At 47.1% G+C, this 20,843-nt stretch overlaps 6 protein-coding genes across 6 annotated transcripts; 3 read left to right on the top strand and 3 right to left on the bottom strand.

The window, feature by feature from the left end:
- Positions 1-292: 292 nt before the first annotated feature.
- Positions 293-1,057, top strand: N7481_001473 (S1 family serine peptidase; the record flags this gene model as incomplete). Its single annotated transcript, XM_057260692.1, has 1 exon — positions 293-1,057. One exon carries the CDS (start codon positions 293-295, stop codon positions 1,055-1,057), a length of 765 nt encoding a protein of 254 aa, XP_057128524.1.
- Positions 1,058-2,896: 1,839 nt separating this feature from the next.
- N7481_001472 (C2H2-type zinc finger protein) lies at positions 2,897-3,721 on the top strand (the record flags this gene model as incomplete). The annotated part of the gene is made up of 3 exons (XM_057260691.1): positions 2,897-3,056; positions 3,095-3,209; positions 3,277-3,721. The coding sequence occupies 3 exons, from the start codon at positions 2,897-2,899 to the stop codon at positions 3,719-3,721; spliced, it is 720 nt and encodes a 239-aa protein (XP_057128523.1).
- A 1,595-nt stretch (positions 3,722-5,316) lies between these two features.
- Positions 5,317-6,021, bottom strand: N7481_001471 (uncharacterized protein; the record flags this gene model as incomplete). Its single annotated transcript, XM_057260690.1, has 1 exon — positions 5,317-6,021. The coding sequence occupies one exon, from the start codon at positions 6,019-6,021 to the stop codon at positions 5,317-5,319; it is 705 nt and encodes a 234-aa protein (XP_057128522.1).
- Positions 6,022-9,095: 3,074 nt separating this feature from the next.
- N7481_001470 (uncharacterized protein) lies at positions 9,096-9,806 on the bottom strand (the record flags this gene model as incomplete). Its single annotated transcript, XM_057260689.1, has 2 exons — positions 9,096-9,564; positions 9,631-9,806. 2 exons carry the CDS (start codon positions 9,804-9,806, stop codon positions 9,096-9,098), a joined length of 645 nt encoding a protein of 214 aa, XP_057128521.1.
- Positions 9,807-15,334: 5,528 nt separating this feature from the next.
- On the top strand, positions 15,335-17,168 carry N7481_001469 (uncharacterized protein; the record flags this gene model as incomplete). Its single annotated transcript, XM_057260688.1, has 2 exons — positions 15,335-15,408; positions 15,791-17,168. 2 exons carry the CDS (start codon positions 15,335-15,337, stop codon positions 17,166-17,168), a joined length of 1,452 nt encoding a protein of 483 aa, XP_057128520.1.
- A 1,471-nt stretch (positions 17,169-18,639) lies between these two features.
- Positions 18,640-20,330, bottom strand: N7481_001468 (class I SAM-dependent methyltransferase; the record flags this gene model as incomplete). The annotated part of the gene is made up of 11 exons (XM_057260687.1): positions 18,640-18,775; positions 18,833-19,261; positions 19,316-19,502; positions 19,554-19,579; positions 19,649-19,689; positions 19,751-19,823; positions 19,873-19,914; positions 19,973-20,002; positions 20,057-20,113; positions 20,191-20,243; positions 20,304-20,330. The coding sequence occupies 11 exons, from the start codon at positions 20,328-20,330 to the stop codon at positions 18,640-18,642; spliced, it is 1,101 nt and encodes a 366-aa protein (XP_057128519.1).
- Positions 20,331-20,843: the final 513 nt, after the last annotated feature.

Below are 20,843 nucleotides of genomic sequence, written 5' to 3'. Positions count from 1 at the left end.
ATAAACGATAGCTGTGCAGATCTCAGTGTGTATGTCTCAGAAATAGCCCGGTCCTGCTCGGGGTGGGTCTTTTCTTGAAATGATCTGCGCATTCTTATCCGTAAAATGATCGTCGATGGAGCATGCTTCTCGATCGAGAATGCATGATCAGCTATGGAGTACATTTGTATTGAGTCCTCATGATCCAATGGTTGTGCAGCATGAAGAGGGGCAGGAGAGTGAAGTATTTAAGTAAGCAAGGCTTGCAGATTTCTTTTTCTAACAAAGCAATTTTCATTCATTCCTCTTCAACATGAAACTCTCTCTATTCGCGCTTCTGACCGCTTCTGTTTCGGCTCAATTCGAGAAGAGAATCGTCGGCGGATCGACCGCCGCCACTGGACAATTCCCCTATCAAGTTTCCATTCAAACCTCTTCGCATGCATGTGGAGGAAGTATTATCGATTCCCAGAACATTCTCACTGCTGCCCAGTGTGTGAATGATCGGGAGGCGAGTCATTTAAGGGTCAGAGTTGGCTCAGCGCAGCACGCCTCCGGTGGGAAGTTATTTCAAGTGGCAAAGATCACCCAGCATAGTGATTACAATGCCAACACTCTTGAAAACGACATTGCCGTCCTTCGATTACAGGACAATCTCGAATTTGGATCCAACATCGCTGCTGTAGAGCTTCCCTCTTCTGAGCTAGACACTTCAGCGACAGGAGCCAAGTGCTCGGTCACCGGCTGGGGAACTACTAGTCATGGTGGAGAGCGTCTTCCCGCCAATCTTCTATTCGCCTACCTCAATATTATTGACCATGAGAGCTGCGTCAAAGCCTACGACTCATATCATCCCAAGGTTAATGACATGATGGTTTGTGCCGGTGTGCCCGGTGGAGGGAAGGGCGCTTGTCAGGAGGATACTGGTGGCCCGCTTGTTGATCAAAGCTCCAAAAAGCAGGTCGGAATTGTTTCTTGGAGTCGTGGGTGTGGACAACATGCATACCCTGGCGTTTATACTAGCACTGCAGCTTACGCGGCCTGGATCCAGGAAACTATTCTGCTTGAGATTCTTTAAAAGGGTATATATGTGGCCGGGTCATCAAGAAATTATCTTGTCTGTCCATATCATAGCTAATGTAATGGGGGTTTTGTCAAATAGCGGTATAATATAAGGCCTGGCCTATGCGAGAAAGCAATTCAAGCACCTATTTCTCCTCAAATAACAACCTCCAGGCGTTCTCTCTCTATTTACTTACTACCCATAGTGGCCATGGCTGGTTCGCAGATTCGCACTGGTCGGGTTCTCCTTAGACATCCCCTCTTTCACTACCGGATTGATAAATAAGGACTATGATAACTAACTTTGTATAAATAACTCTTTATTCTTCAAGTTTCTTCAAGAGTAAAGGGGCATTCACGCAAAGTCATTTATCCTAGTAATCATGCGTGAATCGAGTAGGTGGCGTAGCTGAAACGAGGTCAATGCGTCAAAGGATCTCGATCGTAGGAGTGGGGTAATTGCTTTATCAATTTACCGTCACTTATTTTGGGGGTGGGGGGGGGGGGGTGTAGTACTGTATCTTTTTACACCACGGAGTACAGAGTAACAAACGATCGTATTATGTAACGGTTTGTAGGATTTCCGTACATGCTAGTACTCAGGGAACCAATTGAATGAGTTGATTGAAGAACTATTCAGGAGATCGCTGTTGAAAGCTGTTCATACTCTCAGAAGCTAGTATTAGCGTGTTACAACCCTGGTATTCCGAGTTGACCCGGTTTACCATACAAAAACATATGGAGGAGCGGGTAGTCGCTGAATCAGCTAGTTCTTAGTGGTAAAATACCACCTCTCAGCTTGACACTATGAACTTGGGTGTCTGCTTGCTTTCCTTGACAGATTTCATACTGTTTTGGATAGGTCCTGGGTGCATCATCCACCATGTGATCCCTTGCACTGTTCCCAGGCACGAACAAAACCACTCCAGGAGACACAACAATACTGTACAATATAGAGAAATAATTTGGGAAGTGCTGCCCTCGAGACTCGGAGCAGAGTCAAGATAAACGCTAACCACTTTAGGTAATTAACTAGTGTAGTGGGGATTCCTGCTCTCAACATCGGTATCTCAGAGTCATGTGATTAGGGCCTTAGCAACAAGGCTGCTGTTTAGTTCAAGGAGGATAAATAGTTTCGTTCTAGATTATCAATTCAACATGCATGTTCCCCCTTATGAATTATTCTTCCTGCGGAGGTTACTGAGGCTGAGGTTGCGGTATCGGTATATCGCATGTCCATGAAGACTCGAATGTCTTATTAGTCGCATCTCTATAGCGTCACGCACTGTCTACTTCTCTCTCTCCGGCACTCTGCGAGTGTGGTGGTGTTGTCTCCTCTTGCGATCGACCCGTCTGCCAACGCAGACTGCCACAGCGAGCATTCCCATCTTACACTAGTCAATAGTCGGTGGCCAATTCGACTTCATGGGTCACATGATCAACAGTTCAACCTGATCGGCAACTCCTGAATATCACTATCAGAACATCCCTACTTCAACAGGATATCAATGGGTACTTCTGTTAAACGTGATTGATTAAGTAATTAGTTTTACCCCTTATAAATTGTTAGCTCAGGGGATGTACTAGAAAGAAGACATGTTCATTGTAATCCACTGGTACCATCACATATGCGGATCCACAGCCTTCCAAGTTCAATATTGTGCCTGAAATGTAAGGTGGAGAATAGAATAACTAGTTAAACATCGAGCCAATCATTATCCGGAGAGTCGATCTTCCTCTGCTCCCTTGAAGCCCTCGCGACAAAGGCGAAAAAAAAACAACACATCCCTATTCATATTTAAAGAATTCTCGGGCTCATCTTTCGCAACCCGCGACACACGCATACCACTCGACGATGGAAATAGGAGGCAATATCTACCATCGCAGCTCCCCGCAATTGCGACTCGGCCGCCCTACCACTACCACGTCGCTGCCTGGTCGTAGCGTCCTCATCTCCACGTCCTCCCTTGTGCCAGGCAGCAGCTACACAAAAGCCGGTTATGACGACGTGATCGGTCTGTAACACGATGCGTCTCACACTCCCTTTGAGCAGGATTTGGCCTACACCAAGGTGCCACGAATGAGCAGCTTCGCGCCATCCAGCTATGGGCCGGTCAGCTACGCCTCAACTCACCCGTCTCAGTCACAGGACGCTCGCCGCACTTTGCGTTCGTGAGTACCAGCGTCACAATCAAAGCACCCGTGAAGAACCACAATTCTGACCCCCAGTTCCAGAGACACTCGCGTCGGCTCCTCCCTACCAGCCAAGCTCACTGCAACCTTCAGTGAAGAGCTCGATGCCAGCCGCGGCCTGGTGGCGCTCAGCCAGGATATGACTCCCCGAAACATCTACGGCCCCTGCGGCGCGCGAAAATCGGCCGATCTCTACAACCCCTCTGTAGGCAACATCGAATCCTCCGTGAAAGACTTTAACTTCACAACATTCGAGTTCTATGTTTCTCCCCAGCCTAATGGCCTCTTGCCCCTTGCTGGTAAAGGGCCGTCAATACCCCAGTGCATGATGAACCGGTTTAGCTTCAAGACGCCCTTTAAGACGCCCTTCAAGACACCCTTCAAATTGGAAAAGAACCACAAGTGTAGGGTCTGCCACAAGGATTTTCGGCGTCCGTCTTCACTGCAGATGCACTCTTACAGACACACCGGCGAGAAGCGTGAGTAAAGCGCTAAATCAGGCAGTGGAAAATTCAAGGTTGACGCAATTCCAGCATTTATGTGTGACGTGGATGGTTGCGGGCGACGCTTTTCCGTGCACTCAAACTTTCGCCGACACAAGAACATCCACCAGGGTGACACCTCATAAAGTGCTTTTTTCGATATAGAACCGGACGAATACACAGACTTTGTCTGACTAGTCTTGCGTGCTGTGCACTTTGACGGACCTCGTGAAATAGATCACTAAGAGGGGTTATACTGCCTTCTCGCTCTGATGGGAAAAAGAGCACTCCTGCCTTTTGTATCTTCCATAAAGCTTCAGCGAAGCTCATTCGTCATCTATATCACCACGTGTACTGCATATACGAAGGCGCCATCTACGTCAATTCTGACGCCACTAAATGTGTTACCCAATAATTTCACATCAATCTCATCCCCTTTATTCTTATTGAGGATGACAAAGGGCTTCCAGCATCATAGGTGTTTAGGCTTGGTCACGGACTAGGAGGAATTGTTGGAGAAGTGGGATTGCCAAACATCTGTTCTTAAGTACGTCAGTGATAGAACGCTCGCTACACTTTGCTAGCTTAGGTATTTGTGATACAGTCAGTCATTTCTTGCTGATTATAATGCATACGATCATCTTACGCTACTAGGAGATCAGGTTTCTTGCCATTTCGCAAATGATACCAGTATTTCACCAGGTACATTTTTCTGAGGACTCACTTTTACACAGTGCTTCACCACCTTCACCATGTCAAGCTGAGGAAATCAATTTCAACAGATGGGCGGGCGCATCAGTATGTACAACGGGAATGAATCAATGACAAGAAAAAAGTACGATGGTTTTCTGAAAGCATTGTTGCGGGCTATCTATTGAGACTTTAATCCTCGAGATAGACCGGTAAATATACTCTGGTTGTAATGATCTCAGCTTTCTGTCTGCTTCATTGCTTTTGACGCTTTTGAACCCTTCTTTGGGCGCTTGGCCCTGATTTGCTTTACATGAGTCTTCTTCAGTACACATGAGACTGTTAAATTGTACAAACCAACGTAAATATGCCACGTGTAATTGCTGATTGCAACAATTTACCTTCTAGTCAACGAATTAGTTCTTCAATAAGACTTAAGGACGGAACAAATGTAGAATATAGCGGATCTGTGTGTATTAGTCTCAAGAATCATATCTCTAACCCGACTTCTCCGTTCATCTGACAGGGTGACGGCCTTTTCCGGTGGGTATAAGATAAATTTTGTTCAAAGAGCTTGACGATGCACCACGAACATAGTACTAGACAGCTAGCCCTGAACCTGTGATGGACCGGAGTATTGTTTTCTATCTCTTAGCCAAAATCGAGACGGCTAATTATTCTCATTTTTGCCCCCATTGAAGAACATTGAAGAAATATTTGAACTAATATGGATCAAACCCGAATCATACTGAGAGAATTGAGTTTAGCGTAAACAGACAAATTCAATTTCCTTGACGATATGAACGAAAACGACTGATTTAGGGAATGTTGAAATCACCACCCGGTATCGTTGTTATGACACCATTCCACAATTTACTAGCTGGCCGCCTCGTTTGAACTCATGACGAGCTTAAGAGGTCGCTTTCGTGACGTTGAATATACCGGGCGCGTCATCTCTGCCACCCTTGGAGGTCGCACAGGCATTCTTAATGAATTCAACAGCTCCGTCGTGGGCACCATTTTGCGAGACATAAGGACAGGATACATAATGAGTGTCGCCATCATACAGGCCGAGATCCCTGCATTGGCCATTATAGGCCAGATAATTCTTAGTAATTTCATCTCGAGCTGTTGATGTGATCCCATAGCAACCGATGGTATATTCATTGCGTTGGCTAGTGTAGAAAATTGCCACAAATCTTCCTGGTAAAGCCGGCCGTGGGGTATTGTTGTTCTCGTGGTAGCAGCCCCTCCCAAAAGTTTGTTGGGGCGCTTCTTTGCCGGCGGCGTAGCAGCTCACGCTGTTTCCTTTAAGCCATTTCTTGCTTGCAGGATCGTATGTGCTTTGCTGGAAACACCAGGATTTCAGGGCCTGGTAATCCTTATCAGGACCATTTCCACCCCATTTCCATTGACAGTAGTCACAGTTGGTCCCGACAAAGTTGCAATTCGTGGCACACCAGGCGTCACTGTCCAATATGTCACAGACTTGTTGAATGCCTGAGAGTTTGATCGGGATTCCTGAGCTATCCTGATGCTCACACTGGCAAAAGTTACTCGCGAGGACCGTCGCGCTGAGCGCCAACGGAAGAAGCACCTTGGTTGTAAGAAGCATGTTGATCGAGTCTCTAAAAATAAAGCAATATTTGAAATCAGAGTAGGTTCAAGCCTTCGAATTGACCAGGCAGGTGCATATACCAGAAAGTGTACAGTATTTCGTATCGGATTTCAGTGATGTCTTCGTAGCGCCCGAGACAGGATGGAGAGAAACTTTATACCCTAAACCCAGGCCACTATGGTGTAACCAGAGCACACAGGCATTCCCAATAATGACTCGGAACACATGCATGTGTGCAGGCCCTGCAGGTGCCAGTATGTGATTGTCCGAGCCACTGCACTTGCGTTGGGGATCCTTCCCTAGGTAGGCATGCACGAGAAAAGAGAAAATGAAGTAATAAAAACCAACGCAAAAAGCAAAGCAAAGAAAGAAAGAGAACTACTAGTAGACAAGAACGTTTGAAAAGGAGCCAGGTACTGGCGCATAACACCGATCAGTTGGAATCTGCTGTACTAGTAGCCCCTAAACGGACAGTGGCGAGCCAACATTGGACCAAGTCGCCCGTTGAAATATGAAACTCCACGTGGGACATATCAATTAATCTTGGAAGTGATGTTGAATTATTCAGATCTCCCGCTCATCTCCCAGAGGACTTGAAAACTCAAATCATGAACCTGCTCACTCATTGGTCGACTCCCTGGTCTATCTTCTGCTGATCTTGAGCTGAAATGGCCTCTGGAAGTGAGTGACATATCATATGATGGCCCACAAATTACTTTTTCTCAGCTTTCAGAGTCGGGGCCAGATCAAAATGCCATGCAACGTTACACCGCAAAGGTACCGTAAACATTTGAACTATTGAAAAAGCTATTACTTCTCATCCAAGCGTACTGCAGATGGGAACTTTGGATGATCATTCTGCAGATTTCTGGACGGTCCAAGATTGTGCGAGACCTCTTGAAAAAGCATTTATTCCGTAGGGATAACATTGCTGGAATGGGAAACGAAGGCGCTGGATATCAGTACCTAAATCAATCGCTTTGGATTTGAGAATTGATGAAAAACTGGATAAACCTAAGGAATAGGAAACACTGTTGTCCGACGCTCTTTACAGGGTCCGCGCGACTTTATGTATGAGCCGGGGAATGCTGGAAGGTAATAGAGCAGCAAGATGTTCAATCAAAAATGCATGAAGTAGCATTAGTACTCAGACATAGCAAGGCAGCCAAACGCGGATCAATAATCTTCTTTTGCTTTTTTTATATCCAGGCTCAGCTCTCCACATTATTCGAAGCATACATTGCATACGGCTTCTGACTAGGTGGATGTTTGGCACGACCTACCGAATCACCTCTTTGCTTTTTTTAGCATTTCCCACTGCAGATCAAACAGTGGCTTTTTGTGTAACTGCATTTATCATTATTTATCGAAAAGGCTATATCCATTTCGCGGACTGAAAAAGCAATGATCTAAATAGTTCTGAGGAGCATATCCACTTTAGATACTCTAGGTCAAGTGCAGACAACTTTGGAGGCTCTTTCTGCGGGTGGGCCGCTTAAGCACTTCTCCTAAGTTATGTCAAAAAAGCAAATTGCGAGCTTTTAAGAGCTAATGCCATATAGTAGACCACGTAAAAATCGCACTCTATTAAGCCGGTGCTTTTGCGTCTCCGTAAAGCGCTCAATGTTATTGGGCCAGGGAAAGAGAATCCAGCGGCAGATTAATGAGGTGCCTCCCAGGAGCAATGAAGCATGGAGAAGTCTACGCAGCATTTATGTCTCCTAGGGGCTAGTGATAGCATTCCGAGGAACAATGTACAACACTCCTAGGGACAAACGGGCCCTAGGAACTAATGCGAGGGGCCCTGGGAACGAAGGCGAACGGCCCCAGGAGCTCCAACTATAGCTGTGAGGGTGTCACGTATCTGTTGATGAGGAGCGTGTCTTTCCGATGGATGATCAATATTAACGAAAGCTATAGTCGACTCTAGATACAAGACGTAGCGCGAGGAAGCAAAAGAAGATAGCTTCCTCGCGTTCAGGGGAACCCAGATGTACCATGTGGGTCCCTATCCGCAATTTTGCCCGTCCGCATGAAGGTAGTCTACCGCGTATAGCCGGTCGACTGCAGGTTGTTGATAATCTTCCATGTCATGAAGACGCTAAAGGTGCTCTGCAAGTCGCTCTGGCTTCTTTTTGTCATTGTACAACCTACGCATCTTAGGGATGACTCCTAGCAGCTTTTCAGGTGGGGCGTTCAGTTGACCTGTCCTTTGAAACCCACCGTCCGGTAACTTCTTGCCCAGGTCATGCTGTATCACACCACCGAATCCATCTCTTGGCTGACTCACAACAACATCGCCTAGTCGGATATCAATTCGAGCAGTCGGTGCTTCAACAGGATATTAGTGGGTGGTTCTGGTTAAACGTCATAGATTAGTAACTATTTTTTTCCCCTTATAAATTGTTAGCTCAGGGGTAGTACTCGAAATCAGACATCTTTTCCATCATCCATTGGCTACCCTATTTATGCATCTTCGACCGCCTTCCAACTAGTTAACTAGTTAACTATAAATTGTTGCCCGAGGCAGCACGTCCTCGGCTTGTTCTGTTTGTTTAGATTTCAAATAGTTAGTGTTGTGATATAAGGCTGGTGCAGATCAGGAACCTAACCGCAACCTCGGAATTAATCCCGAGGTGTCTATACGAAGAACAAGTTGATTTCCAATCAGCTTGTTCTTCTCATTGTATATATAGCCTCAGTTATTCCCTTGGTACAAATCTTAATCAATTCATACCTCTGAACAACAAGATCAAAAGAATGGCAAGCAGAGGGTATGTTAAATACCCATCTGCAGAATTGGTCCATAGTTGATATGTGGAGGGAACCAATTTCTCCATGTCTCGTAGGACCCATTGGATACTCGAGAGTGACTTTGTGTTGTCTCGGAGTCCCAACAGTATATACAAAAGACAAAGGAAAGCGGGGTAAAGAAGAAACCAATAGGAGACAGCTGTAACTGCTCCACTATTGTCAACAGCTTCTCAGCCCCACGAGCACAACCCGAACAACAACAATAAAATAATCAAGTACTCCAGGATAAGCAGGTAAGGAGAAGCAATATCCAATTATCAACCCTTCCAAACAAATGAGCCAGTCACAGACTCCCCAAAACGCGCCGCACTCGCCGGATCAGCCCGGTACTCCATGGAATTCGCAGCGGCGCCCCAATCCAAATCTGCCCCCTCATCATTCCAACAAACAGAGAACTTACCCTGGTCAAGAAACACCCTCAGACCTACATCGCGCCCCTCACTGAGCACATCCGGGTAATCGTAATAGACCTCCGTTGTCCATGCGTTATTCACCACCTGATTATATGTTATCGCTGTCTTGTTTCGAAAGATTCCGATGCGCAGGCAGCAGCGGTCGCCTTCGAAGAAGTCGAACCAGCATCGGTCTTTTGGAAGTCCTGCTTTGGAGGTCGGGTAGTTCTTGAGGATTACGCCAGCGAAACTCTGGTTTTCGATGATTGCCCCGGGGAATGCGAACCAGCCTGAGTGGATGTTGAGGGCCTCGTGTCGACGTTGCCATCCATCGCTGTGAGTTGGGTCCATATGTTAGCTGGAGAAAGCCGTGTGAAGTTTTAGCAGCGGGGGAGTATACTTGGGATAAGTGTCCTCGGGGGCGGCTAGACCGGAGGTGGTACTCCGATGGTCGATATCGATTGGGTACTGGGTCTTCAAGGACTGGATTTTCTCTGGGCTTAAGCGCTTGCCTTCCCTAGTTTCGGGGCTCTCAGGGTATGGTGGGATAGTAAGACGCTCCCTGGTATCCGCCATGTTGTGTGATTGACGAGGCAGGATATTCGTCCAGTTCAAGGGTGGTTTGGAGTGGAGAATTTTCTTTCCAGAAACGAGAACCCACGTGGACTTTATAGACGGGGATTCGGCGCTTGCTGTAAGAGAATACCAGGTTGGATGGCGCCGGGTGATTAGGTGAAGGGTACAAGATGGGCTTGGGATGGAAGGAGGATAGTGTGTTCTCATGTAACAGAGACTAACGCTTGAGGAACGAAGGTTCCTCCTGCGTGAGTCGTATTAAGTACTCCTGAGTACACCGCTCATTACTCATGTGGTATATACACTCTTGGCAGGTTCCTCCATGCCAGGTCTTCCAGGCATGCAGTAAACACTCTTGGCAGGTTCCTCATGCCATGTCTTCCAGGCATGCAGTATGAGTTCCTTGACACTTGCAACCTTGCTTGCCTTCTATGCTTCTCTGTAAAGATATCGGTCACGAGGTAGATCAATATCAAAAGGATTATCCTGCATCATGGACTCAGGGGACCGGACTGAGGAGCTATCATTCCAGTGCCTCCGATTGGCAGAGAAAAAAGTGAAGGATTTGCTTACAAGACACATCGGAGCGCACAGCGCTGGGAAGAGTCTATAGAGAGGCGGGGTAGGCTATTTATGATCCTGGGTATGTTGCAATGAACTTGTCCTGTACAGGTGGATTTTATAATGCTGTGGCTGAGTTGAACCTCCCAGTTGTAGGTGTATGGACTGCGCAGCTGGCGGGCTGAGATCGCGGGAGAGAATCATCCTCCAATCGATTATCAAACTATGTGTCAATATCCCTTGCTTCAACACTGGAACGGGTCTGCAGATCCTACTGGCAGGTTACCTTCTTCAGCTGGACATGGGTGTGAGGGATTTATACCCACACATGGCTGAGCTGAGCTGAGCTGAGGGGTACGTGTTCGCCCTGAATCCAGACTAGTAGTGATCCATTCATGCTTGCAGCTGCGGGGCGTTGGTATGTGATACGGTATAAAACCTTACAAAAAATGTATTACAGAGATAATGTGCTCAAGACCATTATTGTTGACTAATATATAGTTTACTACCATATATTTAATTCAACTACTGTCTTTTTTGGCTATTAGGGAGTTGTAATATGTTATGTTTTTCTGGGTCTCCTGAGATAGGAGACCTCTATCTTTATAGTTATATGTTATATATTTTGTTATTAATAATAGATCCTTTTCAAGATATAATGGCGGTATCGGCAACCCTGCGACTGCGGCGGGAATCCCGCTGAGATGTATGCCAAGACACCTACGATTGGCTGTCTTGAGTGGGGAAAGGCTAAAATGGTGCAGTGGAGCAAGACGCGTGGAGATTGGACTGGCAGAGTTGGTTTTACAATGCGGTGCATTTATGTAGAACTATACTGTTAGGACTACCTGCTAGGGTACTCCGGGGGTATTGTGGGATACGAGTGATGGATGCGAGAGATGCCTGTCCCACATGATAATGGGTATGAGTTGTATTCAGACTTGTTGTGATATAAGGCTGGTGCAGATCAGGAACCAAGCCGAACCATCAGAATTAATCCCGAGATATCTATACGAAGAACCAAGTTAATTGGAAACCAACTTGTTCTTCTCGTTGTACATATATAGCCTAATGTTTGCCTTTGAACAAAAAGACAATTCATACCTCTGAACTACTGTACAACAGGTGGTGAAACCGAGGAAGCGTTCGTTCGGTCGGCTTCCGCTTGCGTTGAGCATAGCAGCGGGGGCAAATGGCCAACTTCTTTGTGGGGACTGGACAGCATTCTTAGTTGGTTTCGAGAATGATATAGTGACGAGGACGTACTGGCCAGCTTCCTTCATGAAATAGGTCATGGTGGCAACTTTGAATGGCCATTTGCATTAGGACACGGCAAAGGCAATTTGCTGTTGAATACACCCGACTAAGCTATTAGTGGTAACCCAAGATGGGTTGACGCAGCATGTAACCAGTCGCGATAGCATGTGGGTCATTCATGGCACCGATTGGCTCATTATTCCTTGACAGATATTATCATTGTATTAGTAGTATCCAATGATAGCATTAATATTGACGACCCACAGGCTCCTGGGAGCCACGGCCAGATATCAACTAATTATTTCGCTGAAGACTTGTGCGCATGTGGGCCATTCATGGCACTAATTGGCTCATATTTCCTTGTAGTAGTACCCACCTTCCCGTGCCCACTTAGTTCCCAGGAGATAGATGTGGGTATTGCCATGCGCAAAGACGAGGCTGATGGCAGAAACAATTGTTCTACAGAAACGTAATTGACATGATAACTCGCTAGGAAAATCAATTGATGACCTTCTCCTTGGTGTATCTCCAAGGCTTGCCAATTGAATCCCATTGCCTAATGGGCAATGAAGAGTTCCATGTACATCCTTGGAATCATGTTAGATGATAATTATTTCAAATAGTCAATCCCGAATCACTTATACTGTAGGTCCCAATGACGAGGGGCTCGTAGGGGGGGGAAGCATGTGTGCTAAATGATTGTAAGGCTTGGGTCAACCTTGGCTGAACGGACCACATATGTTATTTTCCAATTAATGATTTGAGGATCGAGGCTTTGTGGGATTCAAGATAAAAGGCGTATGAAACTGCTACTCCATGTACAATAACAGCTCGCTTGCTTCCATTCTCTCGTCGAATAATAATAATGAAGGGTGGAAGTTTGATTTATCTCAATCTCACAACATATTCAAGCAGCAATTCCATCCGTACTGAAGCTATCTGTCAATTCTTCGAAGTTTCTGAAAGCGTGAGAAAAGAGTTTTTGCAAGATCAGATGGGAGAGCAAGGAACTCTGTTGTGAGATAGGAGCTGTGCGGATCATTACAGTACCACGCTGCACCATAGCTTTTGTCTGCTTAATATTTTGTAGGAGGTGTGATAAGTTTACTCTGATATTATGAGGTAGACTCCAACAGTGAATGAACATGAACAATTCTGCGGTTGGGCTAGTAGGTAGCCAAGGGTGCAACATGGCTTGATGCTTGTATAATTTCTTTGGGGAGATTTTCGAGTGAAAGAACGCGCTCATCATCGGTTAGTGAAATGAAATGGCATGAACAGCTGCCGCCCCACCCGTCGCAATAACGTACGGGCCCATGGCGGTGAATTTTGAAACGCATCATCGATGCTTTTCTGCGGCATCCCCACGACGGTTTAAACGAGGCCAACAGTGAGAAAAGCTTTTTCAATTACTGGATCACCAGAAAAAAAAATGCAATGTCTCCAAGTGCTGCGTTAAATCAATGATGAAATGTTGAACCAGTTAGAGAGGGTCCTCTGTGTTTGTGCCCTCACAATTCACAATGATCATTGCATCGACGCAAGCAGAATGACTGGCTGCAATGCTATAAATACCCGATCCCTCGCCAGCAGAACAGTCGTTCTCAAGCATTCCTTTGTCATTCTGGGTCAAAAAATATCCAACGCTTTTTGTCTCTGCCGGCTACTCTTTGGTATGGACTGACGCCGGATTTTCGTGCAATTGTGATTAAACTGACCTGTTGTATCATACCTAGCTTGTCTACGCTCGATACGGAAGTCCGTGAACGGCAGGTGAGTGTAGCTGCCCAGTCATTTGGAATCATGCTGACATGGAAGATGCTTAAGATCAGTTCCGCCTCCGCCACTCCACCGGGAAACCATTAAACGTGTTGTAGTTCAGAGGTATAAATTGATTGATTATTCGAGAGGAATGACTGAGACTATATATATACAAAGAAGAGAGCAAGTTGATTTCCAATCAACTTGACTCTTCATAGAGACACTTCGGGATTAATTCCGATGGTTCGGTTTTGTTCCTGATCTGCACCAGCCTCATATCACAACAAAACGGACCTTGGATGAGCTCAAACATGATCGAAGCTACGAATACAGTGAGTTATAAAGTACCTTCATAAGATACCTACTGATGATTAATAATAGATCGACAGAATGCAGCGGGTAGCAATAGCTGATAACGTCAGTTTAACATTGCGACAATTTTGAAAGAAGTTATCATGTGCTGACGATTCACTATATAGGAAGGCAAACTTTCAATCACGAGCCGCTCAATGTCTTGTAAGACTGGTGCGTTGCCTCTGCCTAATCCCATGGTCGGGGCTTCTTTTTGGATCTCAGTGCGGATAGTATTTACTTGAAAATTATCTTGCCGTGCTCTCTGTCCATTAGAAAAGATTGCTGATGCCTCTTTCTTGTCATAGGACAAATGCCAAGATGGTACTCGCCACTACCGAACCGTACTTCCCCGTCGTCCTCAAAACCAAGGACGCACGATAGCCCGGCCACTGACTCCCATGGTGTTTCTGCTTCGCTGTTTCAAGACTGCATTCCTTTGACAAACTTCCCGTCCCTGAAGAAGATAGCCGCTGTGCTGCAGAATCGATCTGTGTCTGAAAACCGATCCCGAGTGCTAGGAGATTTGGGTACAATCGCTCATAATATCTCCAGTTCTGGAGCAGAGCTAGGGAAGGACAAGAGGGTGCCGTTTCTATTATTGGTTCGCTCTGTGGCTCGCTGGGGACTGGAGTCTGTCCTGGCCGAATGGTGAAAACAGCTCGGGGAATAGGCAACACGATCCTGAAGCACCATGAGCCATTTTTGGGATCAAATTCATAGGCCCTGGAAGCAGTCTCAATGCCAGAATCAGGGCATGGCCTCCCATCAATGACAAGGCCATAAACGGAAGAGGCTTCCACCTAATGGAGCAAGGGTTGCCCAGTATACCTGGTCAATACCCTGGGGAATAGGCGCAGCTCTTGGATTCGAGACGACTTTTCCCACAATTCGTCAGTTCAGCACAACGGACCCTCAGGCCAGCCTCTTAATTCTTGATTGCTGTAACAGCAACCGTGAGCCAACGTTGAGATATGTACACCAGAGAGTTTATCGCTGGTGATGAATCTGTAAACCTAGCCCCACCGTATTCAGAAGCCTGAGAGTTTGGTGATCAATGACATCTGACCACGAAGGGATCGCTTCATTCAGTGCAAGTTCACTCATGAAGTTGAACACGGATGGGAGCAGGCCTCAATTTCAGAACGCACATCACAAATATCTATCAACGCTCACCACTTCCCAACAGGCGTTCGCAAAGTCAAAAACCATGAGGTCTATAAATACCCTCTCCCGTCTTAGCCTTTGACAGCCAGGACAGTGGCATAGTTACATTCATCGAATAGGTCTGACTCTCTCTTCCATCTCGTCTGTCCTAGGGCTTTTACTATCTTACACGAGCAGGGCAGTTACCATGCATTTGCCGGCTCCCGATCTTTTCTCGTGCATGTACCTGTCTGAGAATCTTCTCTACCGGTATGATTCCTCTTCGTCCTTGGTTGATTGAGTTGACCTGTCATCTCCATTTTTACTCCAATGGCCTGATCCAAATTTAAGTAACAGTTATGTGCTTCGATTGCCTGACCTATTCTACCCTGTGCTGATATTGGGGTCTCGTCAAATTTAGGTCCGGCTACAATACACATATTTTGAACGCAATGTGCCCACCAAACTCATCTGCTGGACCACAATCAAGCTTCAGGCCTACGCACTTTCTTGGTTACCAGAACATGTGAGTCTTGGAAAGCCCTTCCGGTCGCCAAAAAAACTGACAGAGGATTGTTCTTTGCGCTCCGGGTGTTTTTCGCCAGAGACAAGCATATTGACGTGAGTCGCAAGCTTTATAGAAAAGACGAACCCTGACAATTTCCATATGATTACAGGGCGAGTCAAAAGTGACTACTTTCAGCCAAACTAAAGACACGTTGGAGGTACTGAGATGGTACTCCAGCACCCTCCCTGTCGTGCTGCATCGTGTGTCATTGACTCTCATTACCTCTAGCTCGGGGCCGTGGTCCTGCTTCCCGATCACAGCTTCATGCTAGCCCAATGCATATTACATCCTCTGTCTGAGCCGCGTTTCCAATCGACGTCACGTCACGATTCGAACCAAGCACACTAGCGTTCTCTGTTGCTCCCGGCCAAGACACCAGCAGCGCTGTGGATGCTTTGATGGAATCTGTTCTGAATGATTCCGGTGAAAATACGGCACCGGGAAATAGCAACACGTTTGAAAACAACCAAATATTTGCTCATAACGAAGCACTTCCCAATGGTCAAGCGCCTATAAACTACGAACGCGATCAACTAGGGGCTGATCTTCCAGCAGCTCACCAGCCTTATATCCCAGACCCTGAGACTGCGACTACTCCCCCTATTCAAACGCGGATAGCCAACGGGGAAGTGAAACGGGAGTCATCAGCTCCAGCGATATGGAGGAACGACGCCGGCCCTGGATTTGTCCCATTGGAACACCTTTTCTACGGAGGCCCGTATGAAGGGGAGAACCATAAAGAAATGATGCATATTTTCTCGGAAATCGGACGGAAACCCGAGACAACAGATGCAATTCCTGCTCAACCGGGGACAGGTACCCAACCCGCTCTGCCGTGGACACCCATCCAATCTACACCTGGGCGTCGAGTCCTAGCTTCTCCGCCAAGTCCGCCGGCTCTTGAATTCGGAACCTACAGAGGGAAAAGATGGGCTGAGTGCGTACATTACATCAATACCATGGAAGCTCACTTCTCCCGGTACCCTAATTACTACACCGAGACTCGTAAAGTGGAGCTCGGGGCAAAATACATCTCGCCCGCGCTGATGGATAAGTGGCACGATCACATAATGTCGTCAGAAAACGCGTCATGGATGTCATACTGTACCTTTCTGGCTCAGCAGCTCTCACGATACGCAGACCACAGGCAAGCCCTTATGGGAATTGCAAGCGCCTCCCAGAAAATTGCTCAACCTGTGACTCATTTTGCTCTCTGGCTAATCCAGTGGGAGCCTGTCGCTCCCGACGTTAGCAACAGTGAATTTAGGGCCTACCTGCTGAGAGGAGTCCTCCCCGATATTCGCGCTCGTGCGCAAAAGTCGTACATGGAGTTTTTGGATTATAATTCATTTGCTATGTATTTGCAGGAAATCGAAAACTCCACTCCATCCCGAGCGAAATTTTTCGCAAAACGGAATAATAGTACCGCCCCAACCGACGGGCTTTTCGTCCCGATGAATACGAATGAAGCTGCGCGGAAACACAAGGAAATTTTGCCGTCAGACCTGCCTACCGAGCCGCGTAGTCAATTCATACGTCAAAAATCAACAGAAGTGCCGGCTCCTCGGGACCTCGGGCTCTACTCGGCACGCAGCTGGTGGGAATGCAAAACTTTCATGTCCAAATTGCAAGATTACTTCGACAAATGCGGAAACCACTGCAAGGAAGCTCAAAATCGAGATCGGCAGGGACAATCTCTCGCGTGCATTGCTTCATAAATGGGACGAGCATGCCGCCCATGTTAGAACGGCAACCTGGTTCGCATTCTGCGTTTTCCTCGTTGACCAAATTCCTTCCGAAGGCGCAGGAAACTTCAAGTACACTAATACCTACCAAAGAGTCAACCAAACTGTGTGCACCTTCGCGCTCGAGCTACTCTGTTGGGCTCCACCTAACTTCGGCGCAACGCATAACCGTCTGCGGCATCTGTGGGACCGAGTGCTCCCGGAAATCCGTTCAAGGGCCCATAAAAACTGGGAGGACTTTGCCGATTTTCATGTCTTTGTTGCTTATCTGCAGCAGGTCCAAGACTCCTTTTCAATCCGAAAACAGACAGCAAATCCGAGCAAGCTCCCCCCACGAAAGCGTTTTCGCGTCGATGGGAGCTCTTGGGCATGAAATCTTGGATCCTTCTTTTGGGGAAGAATTGAGACTTGTGCAGAATTGGGGATTGCACAGCGGTGTTGTGAGTGTTAGGACAATCTCCTGAGGGCGTCCGGATACGATAAGAATACGAGTGAAGAATGTGAGATGTGCCTGATATTGGTATGATGATATTCAGACTAATCGCTGGTCCTCCTAAGTGGATCCAGCTCCTCCTTTTGAGGTGATGCCTGCGTGCGTATGCAAGCAGGTAAGCGAGGTGATGTATCAACACAGGGCTCTGGTGGTGCATAGGCACCTCTTCCGCATTCCCTATACCTCTTTGTATGGCTGGCGTGACAGGCATGCAAAGTGGTATAATCAAGTTTTCAGTGCAAACCCGATCAAATTGAGGTGTAAAATGGCTGCCATGGCCATCAAGAATAAGAAGACGATATTTTCCTTTTGTCCGTGTATAAGTAGCTGGAACAAACAGCTTTTCAAGCCATCGTAGGCCAATCTCATCTGTAGTCCAGCCATTTTGAGAGACCTCAAATCGTCAGTCTTTTGGAAGGTTATCAAACCAGCTTTCGATATCGTTTTTGCCTTTGAATATAATGCATGGAGGTAGCACAAAGCCACTTGCACTAATTGATTCAATTGCTGTCACCCACTCACGATTCCCAGGGTAAAATTGCTCGCCGACCGTAGTTCAGCACGTGTTACTGCTTTAGCAGTTGCAATAAGGCCCATTGCAAAGCCAGTCTCATCAAAGTTATACATAACACGCTGCTGGCTGCAGCAAGCGTGAAATCATCAGGGTGCGGTCTAACCTACGGCTCTTCAGTAGCATCAAAGCTCCTCTCATCAAAGCCGGACAGCCTAGAAACATCACGCTGACTGTTATGGAAGCTCTTTGCGGTTATTTACTCGAAAAGCCGAATCTATACCTTCACGAGATGGAAATTTCCTTTCTGGATGAATTCGAAGCGTTTTTTACCGAAGTCAGTTAATAACCTCCGATCTCGAATGTCGAGCGTCAACAACAAGCCGGTCTACAACAGCAACAAACCAACACTCTCATCAATTCTTTTGCTGTGTACCACCTCACGTAAGACCTGGTGTTGTCTGACTGGTGTTACGCTTCCCAGCTTCCTTCTTCTCCTTCCCTTTCGCCTTCTCTTTCTCGGCAGCAATACTAGCAGCTTCCTCAACCGTCGGCTTACGGGCCCAGATTCGTCGCCTAGCCACACATTAGCGTTATACCTGGAGCACGCAAATTCCACAAATGAGTACTCACGAGACGTGGTAGATATGGTACTTTGGGATGTTGATCTCAGCCCGGGCTTTTGCAACAAAGACTTGGACTTCCTCTAGGCTCCATGGCTCGGGAAGACCGAACTTGGTGAGTAAATATGTGGCATATCCGTCCATGCCGGTCTTCCACATATGCCAATTCAGACGGCCAGCTTCCTTCAGGACAGGGTCCTTCGGCCACGGGCCAATGGGCCATCTGTAGACTTTTTCGCGGAGATCAATAAATCCCGCCTTTTCAATTTCTCCACGCATAGTGTCCAGCGTGTCGACTGGACGTCCAGATCTCGCAGCTGCGCCGATGATGTTTGGGCCCCAACTTGTCAAGTAACTGTTCTTGGGCAAGCTGCCGTCGTCAGAAACGACGTCACAGCCCCCTTCAAATTGCCCGAACCAACCTCCCGGTTCCAAATTACTAGAGAAACGGGTGTTATTAGCCTATTTCCGCCTAGAAGTTACCTTAACCTACTCGTAGCACTGCCTGTAAACAGATTTCCACTCAGGCGCGGTGAAAGACCCTAGCATGAGACTCATATGAATCAGATCGAACTTGTCGCGCCATGTCCATTCCTGAAGAACGTCGTCGACTTCGAAAATGCAGTTGGGGGGCATCCAATCAATGGGTGGAGGGTAGAGATCGACGCCGCGAACCTGGGCTGGGTACATTAGCATGCGTTTTCGAGCAGAGAGTTACAAGGGAGGATTACTCTCGGGAAACATATCTGCCACATCACTAGATTTTGAATGCAGTCAGCCGACTTTACTATCACCGTGGGATAAGTATGATTGGGGTGAGACTGACACTGCCCAGCCTCCTCGGCCAGTACCGACATCAAGAATGCGCTAAATTTCATGAGCATTAGGATTTAGCTACCGCAATGAAATGATGTAAGATGATTGATACCTTAGGGTTTTTGATCGGGGCTTGAAACAGAGGGTTATTTGTTTCCGAATCCATGACCAAGCCAACTAGGTATCTGGAGGCGTCAGTGCGCATACCGTGGCCCTGGGAGTTGCGGTACCTACCCTGCTTCAAGTGCTTCGAATTGCTGCTCATCGGAAGGGCCCCTGTGTTAAGGTTAGAAAACCGTGCTGATGGTTGCAGTTTTTAGGGTGTCGCAAGTACCAGTATTTGCCTTCTCGGAGAGTTTGGTACCTGGGTATAATCATGAGAATAGAAACTTTGATGACCCACTTCTAGATCGCTTACCGTCGACCATTATCCATCACTCCCTTATAGATGGAGGAAGCAAGAGATGTGGTCTCTCTACCGTCCAAGAGACAACTTGTCAGCCCCTGTATGCACGGGCAAGACCACCTGGGCAAAATCGCGGGAGAACATACGATTGGAAGTCGCTGGGCTCATACTTGTCGTCGATCTGGTAAATGTCGGGATCCTAGAGTGACCGTGAAAGTCAGACGAGTGTACCAAGTCAATCCGCTCGTGTAGCACTTACGACTGCGATTTTCTCATCGGTCGGCATCTCGAGGGTGGAATGGTGGAAGCCGAGGAACAGATATCCGAACGCTGGAACAATGTAATTAAATAATCCCGTGCAATTCCGACCAAAATTAGGGAAAGAAATTCCAACAGCCAGTGGTGAATGCTTGGTGCGACTATTCGTTTAAAAAACAAGGAGAGCGACGGCCCAGGCGCGTGGGCCTCACAGCTGTCTGGATACCAGCGCAGATCGCCCCTCCACTAACTCCAGGTGTGCCATAAACCACCTGTAGAATTCTTCTCATTGGAATGGGGAAGGGTCCAGTAGACGATCTCTCCATCCAGCACTAGGGACTGGAGCTGTGATACGCTCGAGAGCGGCCGGTGGCGCACAGATTGTTTCGTGGCACCCAGTCAAGAGGCACGAGAGCCAAGTCTAACTTTGCACATCTCTCTCCTCCACGCCTTGATTCCCGTTCTTGCTTTGGCTGAAATCCGAGCGGCAGGTGGATTCTCTAGCTTGCGGGTGCACCCGCTGGATCCAGTTAAGAAGCGA

The sequence above is a fragment of the Penicillium waksmanii genome, assembly GCF_028829765.1.
Source record: "Penicillium waksmanii strain IBT 27052 chromosome Unknown utg000001l:1.0-4852451.0:1.0-4856178.0, whole genome shotgun sequence".
Lineage (NCBI taxonomy): Eukaryota > Fungi > Ascomycota > Eurotiomycetes > Eurotiales > Aspergillaceae > Penicillium > Penicillium waksmanii.
Note: the sequence above shows the minus strand (reverse complement) of the source record. Positions and strands in the feature narration are given on the sequence as shown.